Source organism: Mercenaria mercenaria, unplaced genomic scaffold (genome assembly GCF_021730395.1).
Source record: "Mercenaria mercenaria strain notata unplaced genomic scaffold, MADL_Memer_1 contig_3765, whole genome shotgun sequence".
Classification (NCBI taxonomy): domain Eukaryota; kingdom Metazoa; phylum Mollusca; class Bivalvia; order Venerida; family Veneridae; genus Mercenaria; species Mercenaria mercenaria.
In genome coordinates, this window is record NW_026461936.1 from 42,956 (window position 1) to 59,047 (window position 16,092).

A 16,092-nucleotide genomic window follows, 5' to 3' on the forward strand; every position below is an offset into this window, starting at 1 on the left:
AAGGGAAAATTTAAATCCCGATTTTTTTTTGGACCCAATTTTTTTATTATAGAAAGATTTGGTAAAAGGGGAAAATTTTTAAAAATTTGGGGTATGTTTACAATTTTCAGTCATACAGAATTGTTTAAAAACCTGTATTGTGCGGGTTGCGTAAAATTACATAAATGTTCCAATTTTTCTTTATTCCCGTGTTAAATTTGTATAAAGACTAATTTTAAACTTAAGTTTGATATTTCCCCGATTTCCATATGCATGTAGGGTTGCGGGGGAGTGGGTGTGAATGTTAAAAAAGATGGAAAAATTAGTGGAATGAAGGCCCCCTATATCTCACATAAAATTAAGAAAAATATTTTTTAGTGTCATATTCTCCTTTACATGCATTTTAAAACTGTTAAAAAAACAGAAATTTTGCAAGGGTTTAATTTTTGCTATATTTGCGAGGGCCTACATCTCGCGAAAATAATCCCCGCGTAAATCTTACCTTAATAAATTTTAAATAAAAATAACCCTTTTTACAATTTTTTACAATCGAAATTTTCAAAAATTTTCAAAAATTTTTAAAAATTTTTTACCCCGCAAAAAAATGTGTTTTTCAGAATATCTTTAAATCGGATTTTTTTTTGTTAGAACTTTGGGGGGGGAAGTGTTTGATGAATGATGTAAATTTCTTTAACGCTAAATGTATGTTGATAAGTCTTTTACAGGTTTTTTGCTGTTAAAAATAATTAATCTAAAATATTGGAGATAGTCTAGACACTTCCGCCTGCTTTTAAAAGGGGCCAAGCACTCGTAAAAAACATTGTTCTTTAAGAATGCTCCTGGGGAAAGGGTGTAATGTTCAGTTATTTATTTTAAGTGTCTTTCGGGGGTTTATAGTTCTTTAAAGTTTAAGTTACTTTACCCTAATTTTTAAAAATATTTCTTGGTTAAATTTAGATTAAAAGAAAAATTTATACTTTTTTTCGAAAAATTTTAAATATCAAAAAAAAAATTGAAAAAAGGGTTTTTTTTTTTTTGTGTTTCGTGTCCTCCGATAAACTTTTCCAAAATTTTATCTAGTGGGATGAAATTCTGTGGTTTTGACCAAAAAGGGTTTGTATGGGGGATAATTTGGTACTAATTTCTACAGACAAATTTTACAAAATTTTTCATATCGCAATTAAAAAAATTTTAAACAAGAAAAGCCCTTGAGAAACTCTGAGTTAAATTTTTTAAATTCTTTTTAGAAAAACTAAAGCCCCCTAGAATGCAAATTTTTAAAAGGATTTTGATAATCTACTGTGGCAAGACTGGTATTTTTGTTTTAGCCCCAGGGAACTTATGTTTTGGGGGGTTTTGGGGTTTTTTGGCCCCTTTTTAAAGATTTTTTTTCATAACAAAAGGGGTTAACCAACCCAAAGTTCAGACAACCCGTTCTTCCGTTACGCCCAAATTCCCACTGCATCGGGGGTGGAGGACCAATTATGTCGGACACAAATCTTTTATCAAATCGTCTGGAGAACATACGCCTCTCCCGGATCGAACTCGTTTCCCCCGATCCGTAAACTGCGCTTCTTCCCCTGTCCCCTTTTTCTTTGGTGGTTTTTTCGGTGTTTGGTTAGTCATGTTGAAAAATTTTTTTTATAACGTTTTAAGTCTGTCTGTTATGTGACATTTTTGTTCAAAACTTTTTTATACAAACCCACATAAATTTTAAAAAAATACCCATTAATGTTTTATTTATTTTTTTGAAATTTTTAAAAAGTAAATACATAAATTTAAAAAAAAATCAAACACATGGGCTATTGATTGATTTTTACCAAAATTTTTTTTGGATTATTCAAAGAAAGGGGGGGCTATCCTTTGCCCCGGCACTGCGTTAGCGTGAGCGTCCACAAGGGTTTTAAAGTTTTGCTACCCCCCAAAAATTTTTTAGTCCTTGATAGCTTCAATTTTTATACTTTTTTACCTCATGACCCCCTCTGTAAAAAGGAGGGGAACTTATCAACATTTTTATGAAATGGCCCCCCTTTTTATCTTTAATAAAATTTTTAATTTGGGTCCCCCCAAAAATTTTCAAATCCATTGAGATATTTTCTTTTTATTTTGTACTTGTTTACCCTCAGACCTCAGTTGTAAAAAGGGGGAGGCAATCTATCAAGTTTTGAGAATTATGGCCCCTTTTCGATTGAATATAGTTAAAGTTTTTCGTACCCCCCCAAAATTCAAGTCCATTTAGTATTGCTTTCATATTTTGCATACTTGTTTACCATCATGACCTCAGTCTGCAAAAAGGAGGAGGCAACTCTAGCAAGCATTCTGACTGAATTATGGCCCCTTTTCGACTTAGAATAAATGTTAAAGTTTGTGTACTGCCCCAAATATTTGCAAAGTCCATTGCGATATTGCTTTCATATTTTGCATACTTGTTTACCATCAAGACCCCAGTCTGTAAAAAGGAGGAGGCAACTCTATCAAGCATTTTGACTGAATTATGGCCCCTTTTCGACTTACGAATATGCTTATTGTAATGTTAAAGTTTTACTCATAGCTTATATTATACTATCAAGCACTGAGAATAGTCATGCGTGCTGTCCACTGACAGCTCTTCTTAGTTTATTAGTTTAATAAAGTCTCATCCACATTTACATATGTATATATTCACAGTATTTCAATATGATATTTTATGCGATCATTCTAATAAGAATTACAAGAGACTATAATTATGTGTTCTAGATCTATAAGATTACTACTGAAAAATAAGCTCTGTTTGCTAATTATGACACATTAATTTACTAATATATCTAATACTTGACTGAAAGAATTGATAAATAAAATACTGAAGTAGTTTGTGATTTGTGCACTAGATGTGCCCGTCCAGTAAAATACAGTCTAAAACGTCATGTATCACTTCTAATCCCATTAGAAATGAACAGATTAGCAAGCACATCTTATCATTTTTATGAAATGATGAAATGTTAAAACAATACATGCCTCAAATTTAAACCTTGTTGATCATATATAAAATATATATGTATCTTGAATCAAGATTCTTGATATGATCGATCAACATATACATATCAAAACTAGGGTTGGTTGATATATATCTATTCATCCAAATCATAATATATCCCACTTTAATTTTCATATTTTTTTGCTAGATATTGCTGTTCTGTTAATGCAGGTATTGTTATGGTATCTACTTTACAATAGACTAATCATTTTGAAATGTTGGTATTAATTTGCTATTAAAATACCCTTAAAGTTCCAAAACGTCAATCGATATAAAATAGCTGACAGCTATCTGATATCGTACACAGATTATGCCACGTATTATTGCATAACAATATTAATTTAACAATGCATTTTGGACGTTTACATGAAATACCCCTTGAGATATAAAAAATTCTATACCTAAGGATTTTATATGAGCGGGGAGACTGTGTCAAGCACGAATAACACCTATAGCTAAGAAAAGCAGTGATAACATGATGATAGTGGTATGCATTCTAACAGAAACACGTGGTTTCCTGTCGGACAAATACATGCGAATAGGTGCTCTACAGAAAGGACATTTTCCCGGGTCTTCCGAGTCTCCCATTATCGTCCTGGCACAGGAATCGCAGCAACCTAAATGTCCACAAAAATAAAACCGAACCATGGAAACATTTTCCGAATAACATATGTAACAATTGTCGTCTTCTTGTCCGTAGATCAATTTGTGTCCATCTGGATATGTATAAAACTTGTAAAATATCAACAGTAATTCTATACTAGAAAGTATGATTAAACATACAACAGAAGTGTATATTAAAAATAAAACAATAGATGAGCATAAAGCCACAGGAATAAGTATGTAGGACACTATTGGCATACAAAGTATTGCAAAAGATACGTAAGTCAATGGATTTGTTGATACACGTATCTTACAAAAAAGTACACTCAGAAGAAATATCAAGACCATGTTTTCCATCATATCAAATCTTGGAGATCCCGACATTCTTTCACTGCTGTTGGAGTCTATCACAGATTCACACACTGGATTTTTTTTTACATCGTCCAGTAATGAAAGTAAAGTATACAATATGTCTTTGATTACCATTGATGGGGTTGTTAGCACTTTCCTTAAAACAACGTCTAATTTGTAGAATGTGACGGAATTTGTGATTAGTTTTGATGGAAAAATGATGTCTCCTATGAAAATAACAGGGTATCTCAATATATAGATGAAAAAGTCCGTAAATATGAACACTGTCTTGCTACTTAAAAAGTCCAGAAATAAAATAACTGATTGTAAAACCCGGAAGTGAATAACAAGTCTATTCCAGAGGCACATCTCTTCAAACGGTATCTGTTTGGTCGGTTTGTCTTCGCTGTAGAAATATGTAAGGCTACACAACACGAAAGTCCAGAACGCAATTTCTTTGTAAAACCACATTTTCCTTCGCAGGTCTCTGAAAAAGATAAAGTAAAACTAAATGAGCTGCAAATTACCTTTTATTAACATTTAGCATGCTAGATAAATTGTCGTCTGCTGGAAATGTCGTCTGCTAAATTGTAAAGTTCATCAATTTGCTCAAAATTGGAAGAAATATTGTCAGAGTAGCAAACAGTTTGGGAAACCCTGATCAGACGCCGATTTAATCGGCGTTTGATCTGGTTCCAAGTGTTTGCAAAGGCTGTTAAATTCGCCTGCAGCAGGCTAAGGGTTAACAGAAATGCATACGTTCATAAAACCCAATAGGAATGACTGGTCACGATAGGATCGCAGAGGACTTTAACATTGTCTGTAAGATAAATCTTTCCATCCATTTTGCATACAGAAAGCTGGTGGTTCTTAGCAGGTCTACAATAAAGTCTGTCTTGCTCCTTTGTTAATCAAATGCTAGAAACGCACAATTCATCGATGTGGCTAAAGTAAAGAGATAAAGGTTTAGAAATCAGACAGAAGACAACCATATGAAAGGATGATAAGTAATTTAGACAATACCACCGAGTAAGATTCTTAAAAGTTGCTTTACTGAAATAAATTGCAAAATACATTTATTATTTATGAAAACATTTCTATTAAAATTTCGTGTATTTTTTTTTAATGTGAAAGTGACAGGGTTTTCCGTTTTGTTTTGTGACTAGCATTAGCTACTTTGGAGTTGAAAATGTGATTTATGTTTATATACCTTCTTGGTCATAGATAAAAATTCATTCTTAACAAACAATACCAACCCAGGGCCTTATATGGACCTTTAATAAGTATTGAATATATTGAAAAGGTATGACACACTGACCCATTGCTGAGAAACATTTTTTATATTCCAATCAAGCCTATCCGCATTTATTTGTAAAGAACATGGGGAGTGGGTGGCCCCCAAACTTCGGTAGTGGGGAGCAGCATATACTTTGCTCCTCCCATCTTCCCTGGGCAAAAATCCCTGATATTTTTGCACAAAAATAACAGCAAACGAATTATAAAAAAAATCTGTAAAAAGATCCATTGGAAGCACAGAATGCCATCAAGTCTATTGGTGTACATGTACTGATGAGGATCTCAGTTTTAGGAAAACTATTCGGGGCTGGGATATTTTATTAAAAAAAAGTTCTGACTTTGATTTTGCCTGAAAAAAAAATTCCACTTAAGCCGGTGCTAGATGTGTGTGTGTGGGGGGGGGGGGGCGTGAGGGGTGTTGCGCTTTCCATTACCTCTCATGAACAGACTCAATCACACGAGTCTGCTATTATTTTGCTTGGTTGCATTCTATGCTTCCAAAGGATCTTCATATAGAATTCATTCAACATATTGGAAAAAAAATTGTGGCACCCTAATCACTGAAAAAAAATTAGCTCTATGTCAGATTAAAAAAAAACACAACATATTTCCGTAACTTTGAAAGCCATATATTTTTTTCCCTTTTAAACTGCTGTCAGAGTTAATACATATTTATAATTTCATAGGTTAGTTTATATATGTAATCATTACATAACTTGGTTAATAAGGAAAAACAGTATTTCCCTCGATTTTTGAATATTTTAAAAACACTGCTGAAGAAGAGTGCAAGATTGTGTAAGCCGGCATCTCGGTACCCACTGATTGGAAAGGATTGAAACTTCACGCACTTGTTTACTTTGATGAGTTGACATGCGCTGTACAGATTCCACAACTCTGTTTTGCATGATTACAAAATTATCCCCTGTTTTGACTTTTGTTTCATTCATTCGACTTTTTTTTCCGACAAAACTGATGAATAGTCGAGCTTTGCTGTCCTCCAACGGCTATTGTTTCGTAACCTATAGAGTAACTGACAAGCATATGCAGGACTTGGCACTCACAATTTTCAAAATCTGCTATAGAAATGACACTTTTTAAAATAGCCTGTATTCAGACCCTATGTTTTGTTCACAGGAGATATTATAGTAAGTCCTGGGATATTCATTTTTTTTTTATAATTACTAGTATGCCAATTTTCCTTTAAAAACAAGAGAGATAATAAAAGATTTGTGGATTTGCTGGGAAAGCCAAAGCGGAAAAAAAAAAGAAATTTATAGAATTCTTTTTTAACAAATTGAAAAAGATCTGTAGTCAGTAGCCAGAATATTTAACAAAAACAGCTCTTTTTTTTTCAGGCCCCAATTTGGATAATCCCAAACAGCTCTTAAACACAAGACATAAAAGTGTAAATAACTATATTTGTAAAGTTTAACCCTAATTATAAATAAAAACATCATTATAAATACAATCATTAGATAGAAAAATAAAGAGTAAAACGTGTGAAAGTTTAGTTCTTGACAGAATTTCTTCCTTTCAAAACTCGACAGGATGCTGGATCTAGCATTTAAAACTACCGATATTTTCGGGTTAAGCACACCCGTACCCCTAACTACAGGATGGATTTTTTTCTGCCACATTCTCCCCCACATTCTGGCGCCAACTTTGAAGTTTAAAAAGAACTCCTACACCCATAGTATACATGTATATACATAATAAGAATATATAATAACACACCAATCTAAACAAGAGCTGTGTTATGAAAGCGCACTCGACTGTTTGCACATTTACTAGCTTATATACAAAAGCTTTGGCATTTTTTTTTAATTTGAAAAAAGGGGCATCAGTTTGCTAAAATGTAAGTCAGAGCTATGAAAAAACTTGCCACGTGAGATCATCACAAGTTGCAAATGATATGAAGAGAATCTGAAAACATTCAGTCAAGTAATTCCTGAGAAACATGCTTACATGCAAACATATCACAAAATTTGTATTCGGAAAAGCGGCATTATACTAGAGTTATGTAACTTGTCCTGGCAGATTATCTTATGATGCTGAAGACATGTGTGAAGATTGAAGCCATTTGGTTTTACAGTTGTTGTGAAACCTGCTTACATCCAAAGGTTTTTGACGCGGACGCGGACGCTGTTACCGAAGAAACTGTGATTCCAAAAGCTCTGCTACTTGAAAATACATTTTTGATAGCCTAAAATTCAGACGTGTGATCATCTTATGCCTAAATTTTGCTGCTTGCTATGCTTGCAAAACATGATATTATTGCACGTAGTATCACAAGTTAAAGTCTGGAAGAGACAGCGCGACAAATCCATTGTCTTTTACTCGGACAGCTTGTACCTAACACTCGGTCAAAAGGCCCGGGCATGCATTGCCATTCACAGGTTTGGTTCGTTATTTTAATAATTTAAAAAGTTGTGGAGAGATTATATCTCTAAATGTAAATGTATCAAAATGGATCAGAGCGGTTCTAAAATTCTTTTTTTTCTAGGGACCATGCCCTCGATTTCTTCCCGGAAATCCAATCCCGGAAATTCTCCCCCCCCCCCCCCCCCCCCCCGTCACATCTACAAGTCGAATAGTCGAACATTCGGTTCTTTATAAATAAATATTTTGCTTATTTATAAATGACAGTTTGATTAAAAAAAAACCGGGAAAAAAAAACCAAACCTCACCTGTACACTATTTGTTATGTCTCAATTTTTTTCGACTGGTCTTTTGAGCATTAAAAACATACACACAGCCACTTTCTCATAATTCTTTCATGTTCTAATAACTTTTGATTTATATCAAATACTCTAATATTATTTCAATACTGAAACATAAAATGTTTGAAAAAAATATTCAAAATATAAAGGAGTGGTAACTGCTCGATCAAATCGTAGTAATTATCAGTATTAATATATTTATAGCACTGTATTTCATTTGTTGGAATTCCAAGGTAGGAGTAGTTTAAAGGATATTTATGCATTCACCCAAATATGGAAATAGAACATAGAAGAGTTTATATTTAGCATTGAGTAATGTTAAATATTTTAGGTCCATAATGTATCAATATATTTGGCACTACATTTTAATTTGTTGGAATTCCAAGGTAGAAGTAGTTTGAATGGTATGTATTCATTCGCCCCAATAGAAGAGTTTATAAGTGGCGTTGAGTAATGTTAAATATTTTAGGTCCATAATATATAAACTTTGTGTTAAGGTTAAGGAGTATATCATCAAATTTTCGATATTAATAGTCTTTACAACAATACTATTTTAATCTTATTTGCAAATCTAATAAAGGCTGTAAGAACGGCTCGTATACTCGTATACAGAACGCCTAAACTGCCTTGACATGATAATTATTAGTTCGTCTTGTGCATTTTCCAATATATTCTGTACAAATCATAATTTGTTATGTAGATAAAGCAGTTTGTGCTGTGCATTCGCTAGTTTATGCTGTACAGTTAATAGTTGGTTATGTGCTTTTTCCGTACAAATCATAATTTGTCTTTTAGATAAAGCAGTTTGTTATGTACATTTACTAGTTTGTCCTGTACATTTCTTAGTTTGTACTCTGCATTCACTAGATTGTGCTGTACAATTAATAGTTCGTGATGTGCATTTTCCAATATATTCGGTACAAATCATAATTTGTTACGTAGATAAAGCAATTTGTTATGTACATTTACTAGTTTGTGCAGTACATTTCTTAGTTTGTACTGTGCATTCACTAGATTGTGCTGTACAATTAATAGTTCGTGATGTGCATTTTCCAATATATTCGGTACAAATTATAATTTGTTACGTAGATAAAGCAATTTGTTATGTACATTTACTAGTTTGTCCTGTACATTTCTTAGTTTGTACTGTGCATTCACTAGATTGTGCTGTACAATTAATAGTTCGTGATGTGCATTTTCCAATATATTCGGTACAAATTATAATTTGTTACGTAGATAAAGCAATTTGTTATGTACATTTACTAGTTTGTGCAGTGCATTCCTTAGTTTGTGCTGTGCATTCGCTAGTTTGTATTCGTCATGTGCATTTTCCAATATATTCGGTACAAATCATAATTTGTTATGTAGATAAAGCAGTTTGTTATGTACATTTACTAGTTTGTGCAATACATTTCTTAGTTTGTGCTGTGTATTCTCTAGTTTGTGCTGTACAATTAATAGTTCGTTATGTGCATTTTCCAATATATTCGGTACAAATCATAATTTGTTATGTAGATAAAGCAGTTTGTTATGTACATTCACTAGTTTGTGCAGTACATTTCTTAGTTTGTGCTGTGCATTCTCTAGTTTGTGCTGTACAATTAATAGTTCGTCATGTGCATTTTCCAATACATTCGGTACAAATCATAATTTGTTATGTAGATAAAGCAGTTTGTTATGTACATTTACTAGTTTGTGCAGTGCATTTCTTAGTTTGTGCTGTGCATTCGCTAGTTTGTGCTGTACAATTAATAGTTCGTTATGTGCATTTACTAGTTTGTGCAGTGCATTTCTTAGTTTGTGCTGTGTATTCTCTAGTTTGTGCTGTACAATTAATAGTTCGTTATGTGCATTTTCCAATATATTCGGTACAAATCATAATTTGTTATGTAGATAAAGCAATTTGTTATGTACATTCACTAGTTTGTGCAGTACATTTCTTAGTTTGTGCTGTGTATTCGCTAGTTTGTGCTGTACAATTAATAGTTCGTTATGTGCATTTTCCAATATATTCGGTACAAATCATAATTTGTTATGTAGATAAAGCAATTTGTTATGTACATTTACTAGTTTGTGCAGTACATTTCTTAGTTTGTGCTGTGCATTCTCTAGTTTGTGCTGTACAATTAATAGTTCGTGATGTGCATTTCCCAATATATTCGGTACAAATCATAATTTGTTATGTAGATAAAGCAGTTTGTTATGTACATTCACTAGTTTGTGCAATACATTTCTTAGTTTGTGCTGTGTATTCGCTAGTTTGTGCTGTACAATTAATAGTTCGTGATGTGCATTTCCCAATATATTCGGTACAAATCATAATTTGTTATGTAGATAAAGCAGTTTGTTATGTACATTCACAAGTTTGTGCAATACATTTCTTAGTTTGTGCTGTGTATTCGCTAGTTTGTGCTGTACAATTAATAGTTCGTGATGTGCATTTCCCAATATATTCGGTACAAATCATAATTTGTTATGTAGATAAAGCAGTTTGTTATGTACATTTACTAGTTTATGCAGTACATTTCTTAGTTTGTGCTGTGCATTCTCTAGTTTGTGCTGTACAATTAATAGTTCGTTATGTGCTTTTTCCGTTATGTGCGTTGTCCAGTTCTCAAGCGGAAACGCTGGTGGACTATGGTATATTGGTATATTTATGAACGCTTCGATTTATTTACTTCTTCCACGCATATTTGTTTTATTTTCCATTTAAAACTCTTCGCGTTTTTATTATCTCTACTTATATCTTTAACTGGACGTTTTAATGTCTGACTACAAACAAAACTGTACCTGTACCAATTTTATATCTTAAGATATCTCCCCAGAGAATTTCGTTAATTTTCGATTTATGTTGTGAATACTAAATTTTAACAACTGCGTTATTAACCTATTTTGTTTGTTTTGAAAAATCACAGATCAAGGTTTTACCTGCTGACTTTCTACAGACAGATCTTACGACATTAGAACGAGGATGACAGTACTTGCTGACACAAGATATAATTGAGCCGCGCCATGAGAAAACCAACATAGTGGGTTTGCGACCAGCATGGATCCAGATCAGCATGCGCATCCGCGCAGACTGATCAGGATCGATGCTGTTCGTTAACGGTTTCTCTAACTGCAATAGGCTTTAAAAGCGAACAGCATGGATCCTGACCAGACTGCGCGGATGTGCAGGCTGGTCTGGATCCATGCTGGTCGCAAACGCATTATGTTGGTTTTCTCATGGCGCGGCTATTATTGTGAACACGTTGTTTTTGTGAACAGAAATGGCATTTTATCACAAAGGCCAAGTTTAGAAAATTATGAGTGCTTGCTTATCTTTAATAACGACGCAATAACTTCAGTATATAAGAAATTGTGACTGCAAAGTTAACGTAAATTAAATAACTACAGAATTGGCAGATGTAAGTAAAAGTATTGTATTTAATTTATATATAACGTTTGAGAGATTATTTGTAATCATGAATCTTAAACACTTTATTTGATGCATATCTACATGGTATTTTCCATCTTTGTCAACCGCATTAGGTATTTTAAGGTGAACGCTGAAGCAAACATTTAAGTCTATATGACTTCTGTTCCGTCTTGTCTGATTGAACAGTCTGTGTAATGTTCGGAAATATCATTTTTGCTGACAATTTTTCAGTTTTTAATTATTATGACAGCATCCGTGATGCCAATGCTGGGGAGTCAGATAAGGATTATGTTACGTCTTAGATGAGTTTGAGGTGCTGTAATCGAAAAGCATTTAGTTTATGAAAATCAGTTCTTCACAAATTAGTAAGAAGTATGTTTTAACTTTGATGACTAAACACCATCGTTTTTTTACCTTATTAGGTGATATTTTGTTTTATTTTTATTTTTTAGGACTGTTTTAGTGCACTCCAAAATATGTGTTTCATCTTCATCACATTTTTTATATGAGCTCATTGACCCATTGATGTGCATTGACCCAAAAGAACTTTAACAAAGTGAACATTTATAAAAGTTAGTTTTCAGAAGATCGGACAACATGCTGACATGCAAATTATGCAAGCTGTACTAATGTGTTTTGAAAATATACCCTCTTCCAATAGTAAATCAGAATTGCCACTAAAGGATATCAGTAAGAAACAAATTTATATGATATTGTTTTAAATGATATTGTTACTTAAAATGCAAGGTCAAAATGATATATTTCGTCTACGTTTGAAACTTTATAATTTGAATAAATCGAATATTGAATGTCTTTTTAAATACTAGTATATTACGTTATTGTTTAAACATATACCACAACGGGACCTCATAATTGTTTTTGTTTGAAACCGTAATTAATAATCCCCCTCTAGATATGTGGAAAGCATGACTTATAAATTCAGTTGGATGCCTGTAGATATACACCAGTAAATGTTTACGTTAGAAAGTCTCTCTCTCTCTCGATCGATTGGTCGGTCAGTCTGCCATCCTACATACCTTTCTATCTAATGTCTTAAATACTGAACGCAGATTACAAGATATTACTTTGACAGTTTTACAGAATAGAAGCAATGAAGAGAACAGCAATTTACTGTATCGTTTACATCACTTTGCTAACAGTTACAACTCCGGCAATATGTCTCCTCACTGAGTCAGCGGACGAACAACATGAAAACCAGAAAAGATATGCTGTCGCTGCTCTGCCACTATATGCAGGGGTTGCAGTTTCACCATGGGTCTGGGCGGCGCTTATTGCCGCTTATGGTGTAGCAGCACTTTACGAGTATTCCGTCTCTAGAACTTGTATCCTTTATGTTTGATAAGTTATCTATTTGTTCAAGGCAATATTTTATAGAAATTCAATCCACATAGAGTAGTTTTCGATAAACCCACTGTTTATTTTACACTTAGAAAGCCACATAGAAAAGTCTAGTTTATTTTTTAAATAATTTGTTACTCGACAAAAACAATCAAATAGTTGCACAATGTTGTAATCTAGATGCACATATACAATATTCTATATCAGAATACAAACATATCATAAAAACGAAATAAGCTGTGTAATATATCTTGGAAGTGTGTTAAAGAAAGGAAGGTTGTGGCAAAGAGGAACCACTTCATCCAGAGTAAATATTTTTAATTTACATTTTTAGTCTGACCTATTGTCTTTTACATTACCAAGTCGATGTCCATCTTGTTAGATATTACAAAATATTTATTAAAGGTTTTGACCAATAGATCAAATTTAAAGTAGACTTTTCACTCCAGCTTTATGTTCCGCATTCTTCTGTTTTTAAGGTATTTGTCTACAGAACAAAAAACTTCCTCTTCCATTCTTTTCAAGATGGTGCATAATTATTACTAGATCTCTATTATGGATTAGCTACATATGAACATTTACTCTGTGAAAATATTACTTAATATACTTTGAAAATCAAGTGTGTCAATAAAGATGCTTTCAGAACGTTGACAGTTTTTAAGCATTCTAACTGTTGCTTATTACGGATGAAATACCGTAAGGAATAAAATTAACAAAAATATCAGACAAGTTTGAACATCAGTTACGTTAAATCCGTTTTGTAAAAAGTATTTTCAGCTTAGAAGATGACGGCATACATACATGTTTATTTTATGTCTTTAACTCTTCCACAGCATCTGACAGTCACTCTTGCGCAAATAACAGAGGCTGGTGTAGAGATCCATGCCAAAGCCATGAATATATTGACCATTACAATACTCCCGTATGTGGAAATCTTACTTGCTGCAGAACTAGAATATAAGATTAATTCGACGCTATTTGTATTTGTTTTCAAATAAACAAGAATAGATTAAATGAATGCTTGTTTTAGAAAATTATCAACGAGCCTTTACTCATGTTTTATTTGCGAGTAGGAATTCAAACGAAGGTTGTTTATCGATTACCCGTTTTATGCCTTGTATTTCGTTTCGACAAGGCATGAAGTGAAGGGTTGATAACCATCCATATGTTGCTAATACCTAATTTTAGCAAGATTGTGCCATATTGACTATACGTGCTCATAGTATTTGTCATTGCTATTGTTTGCACAGATTTTGCTTATTCAGTACAATTCTATGTCATTATAATATATCGGTTGCTGATATCACTACTGGATGCACATACCATTAAACATGGTTTAAAACTCTGTAAAATATCCATTAAAATAGGAAAACCGTTAATTAACCCCATTAATTCTTGCATCACTTTATTTAACGGGTTTCACAATATTAATTGGTTACGTGTTAAAATACCATCAAAACACTCATTTTTGACCAAGAATCATGCCATTAAAGAATAGTTTTGTAGCTAAAATAGTTAATGGCTTTGAAAAAATAGTGAAATTCTGTATATTTTGAATTTAACAGGATTATTCATGGCCCTTAAATTTGATTTAATGTCCATTAAATGTTCAGGTTCTGTACGATTTCATTTAAGAGTAAACTTAATGGCTCTTAAAAGCAATGTGATGCCCATTAAATCCTACATTCTGTAAAATGTGATTCGTATATTTTCTTTCTTTGGTTTTTGGCTTGCACTCCTATTGGATGCTTATAATTCCAGTCCCATATTGTTCTAAAATGGACTTTAGTGACAATAAATACATAGATCTACTACGCACACATCGTCTATAATATATCACGATGTTATATTTAGTTGCATTAAAGTTATTTCCCCTTGATGCAGTTACGCCATTGTTTTCAAATGTTTGCCAAATTGTGTTCCTACAAAAAATCGGATTTATTTCAATGAAAGTCGGATGAAAACATATTAATTTATTTGATAACATCAATCTACAATATTTTGGTAAGGGTAAATACGTATTGATGCATGTCACTTTTTCTGTTTTTTGTTTTTCTTGTCCAAATAATCAGCATTTGTATAAGAAAATGGGTGGGGTAGGGAATTTACATTATAAAATGTGTGTTCAGACTAGTTTAGATTTTCAAAATTTCCAATCCTTGAGTAGAAACTAAGGTTTATAGAGAAGTGAACAATACACATGATTGTGAAGATTTACAGTCTGATTTAAATTCATTTGGGGCATGGGCAGATCAATCGCTTCTTCGTTTCAATGAATCAAAGAGTGTGGTACGCTTGATTGGGGATGGGGGAAGCTACTTGTGATGCAATCCCTCAAACATTTACTCTTAGCTATTTAAGTGCATGCACCTGAGCACAAAGTACTGAAGTAGAGCTAAATTGTAATTGCCCATTGTGCGCTGACATTGTCATCAACAGTTGCTTTTTGAATACACCTAATACCTAATGTCTGTACCAATAAAACCTTGGTCAAAATGTTTGTCAATATTATAATGTTGAATAGTTAAAACTACCCACATGGTCAATTGATCTATTAAACCGGTACCAGTACACCCTTTTCAGTACAACACAATACAATACAATATCCATTTATTTTCTCATTTCATATGAACATATGACAGAATAAGGATACAATATGACAAATGTTTGTATGAGGCTGTTACATGTGTTTACATTACAAAATAATAAGAGAAAAAAAGAAGAAACAAACATTCTTCTAGCATTTTACAAAACAGTACATATGTGTAGATACTATTACATGTGTAGTAATACGTAGTTTAAATCAATACGGCAAATATCAATATGAAGTTGATTATCTTAAGATGTCTAATTCTGATGGCAAATTTTCATGGACCTTAATTTGATATACCATTAAAATATTACGAACCCATTAAAATTGAATCTGATATATTTAATGAGGCCATTAATCAATTTTTTAATAATTAACGGCCATTAACAGAGTATTAAAAAATTTAATGGCCCCATCAGTTCTTACTAATTAATGTGGAATTAAGGGGTACTTTTTTAATGGCACATTGATTTCATGCCAATTAAATTTTTTCATGGAGTTTTAAGGAGCCTGTTAACTTATTTTAATGGTTTATTTTAAGCAGCTTTTCATGGCCATCAAAGTCATTTTAACAAGGTTTATTTTACCAGGGTTTTAATATAGTTATTTAATGGCTTTTTAATGTATGGCATTAGAACTATGGTCATGAAAACCATTAAATAGTAAGAAGTAATGGGTGAATTTTAATGGTGACCTGTTAAAACTCTGTTAAAAACGTTTGAAAAAATTAAGGCTAATTTCATGACCCTTTTAATGGCACGTG

At 32.7% G+C, this 16,092-nt stretch overlaps 1 protein-coding gene across 1 annotated transcript; it reads left to right on the forward strand.

Moving 5' to 3' along the window:
- Positions 1-12,491: 12,491 nt before the first annotated feature.
- LOC128553381 (big defensin-like) lies at positions 12,492-13,753 on the forward strand. Its single transcript, XM_053534521.1, has 2 exons — positions 12,492-12,723; positions 13,573-13,753. Exons 1-2 carry the CDS (start codon positions 12,492-12,494, stop codon positions 13,698-13,700), a joined length of 360 nt encoding a protein of 119 aa, XP_053390496.1. The 3' UTR covers positions 13,701-13,753.
- The last annotated feature ends 2,339 nt before the right edge of the window (positions 13,754-16,092 follow it).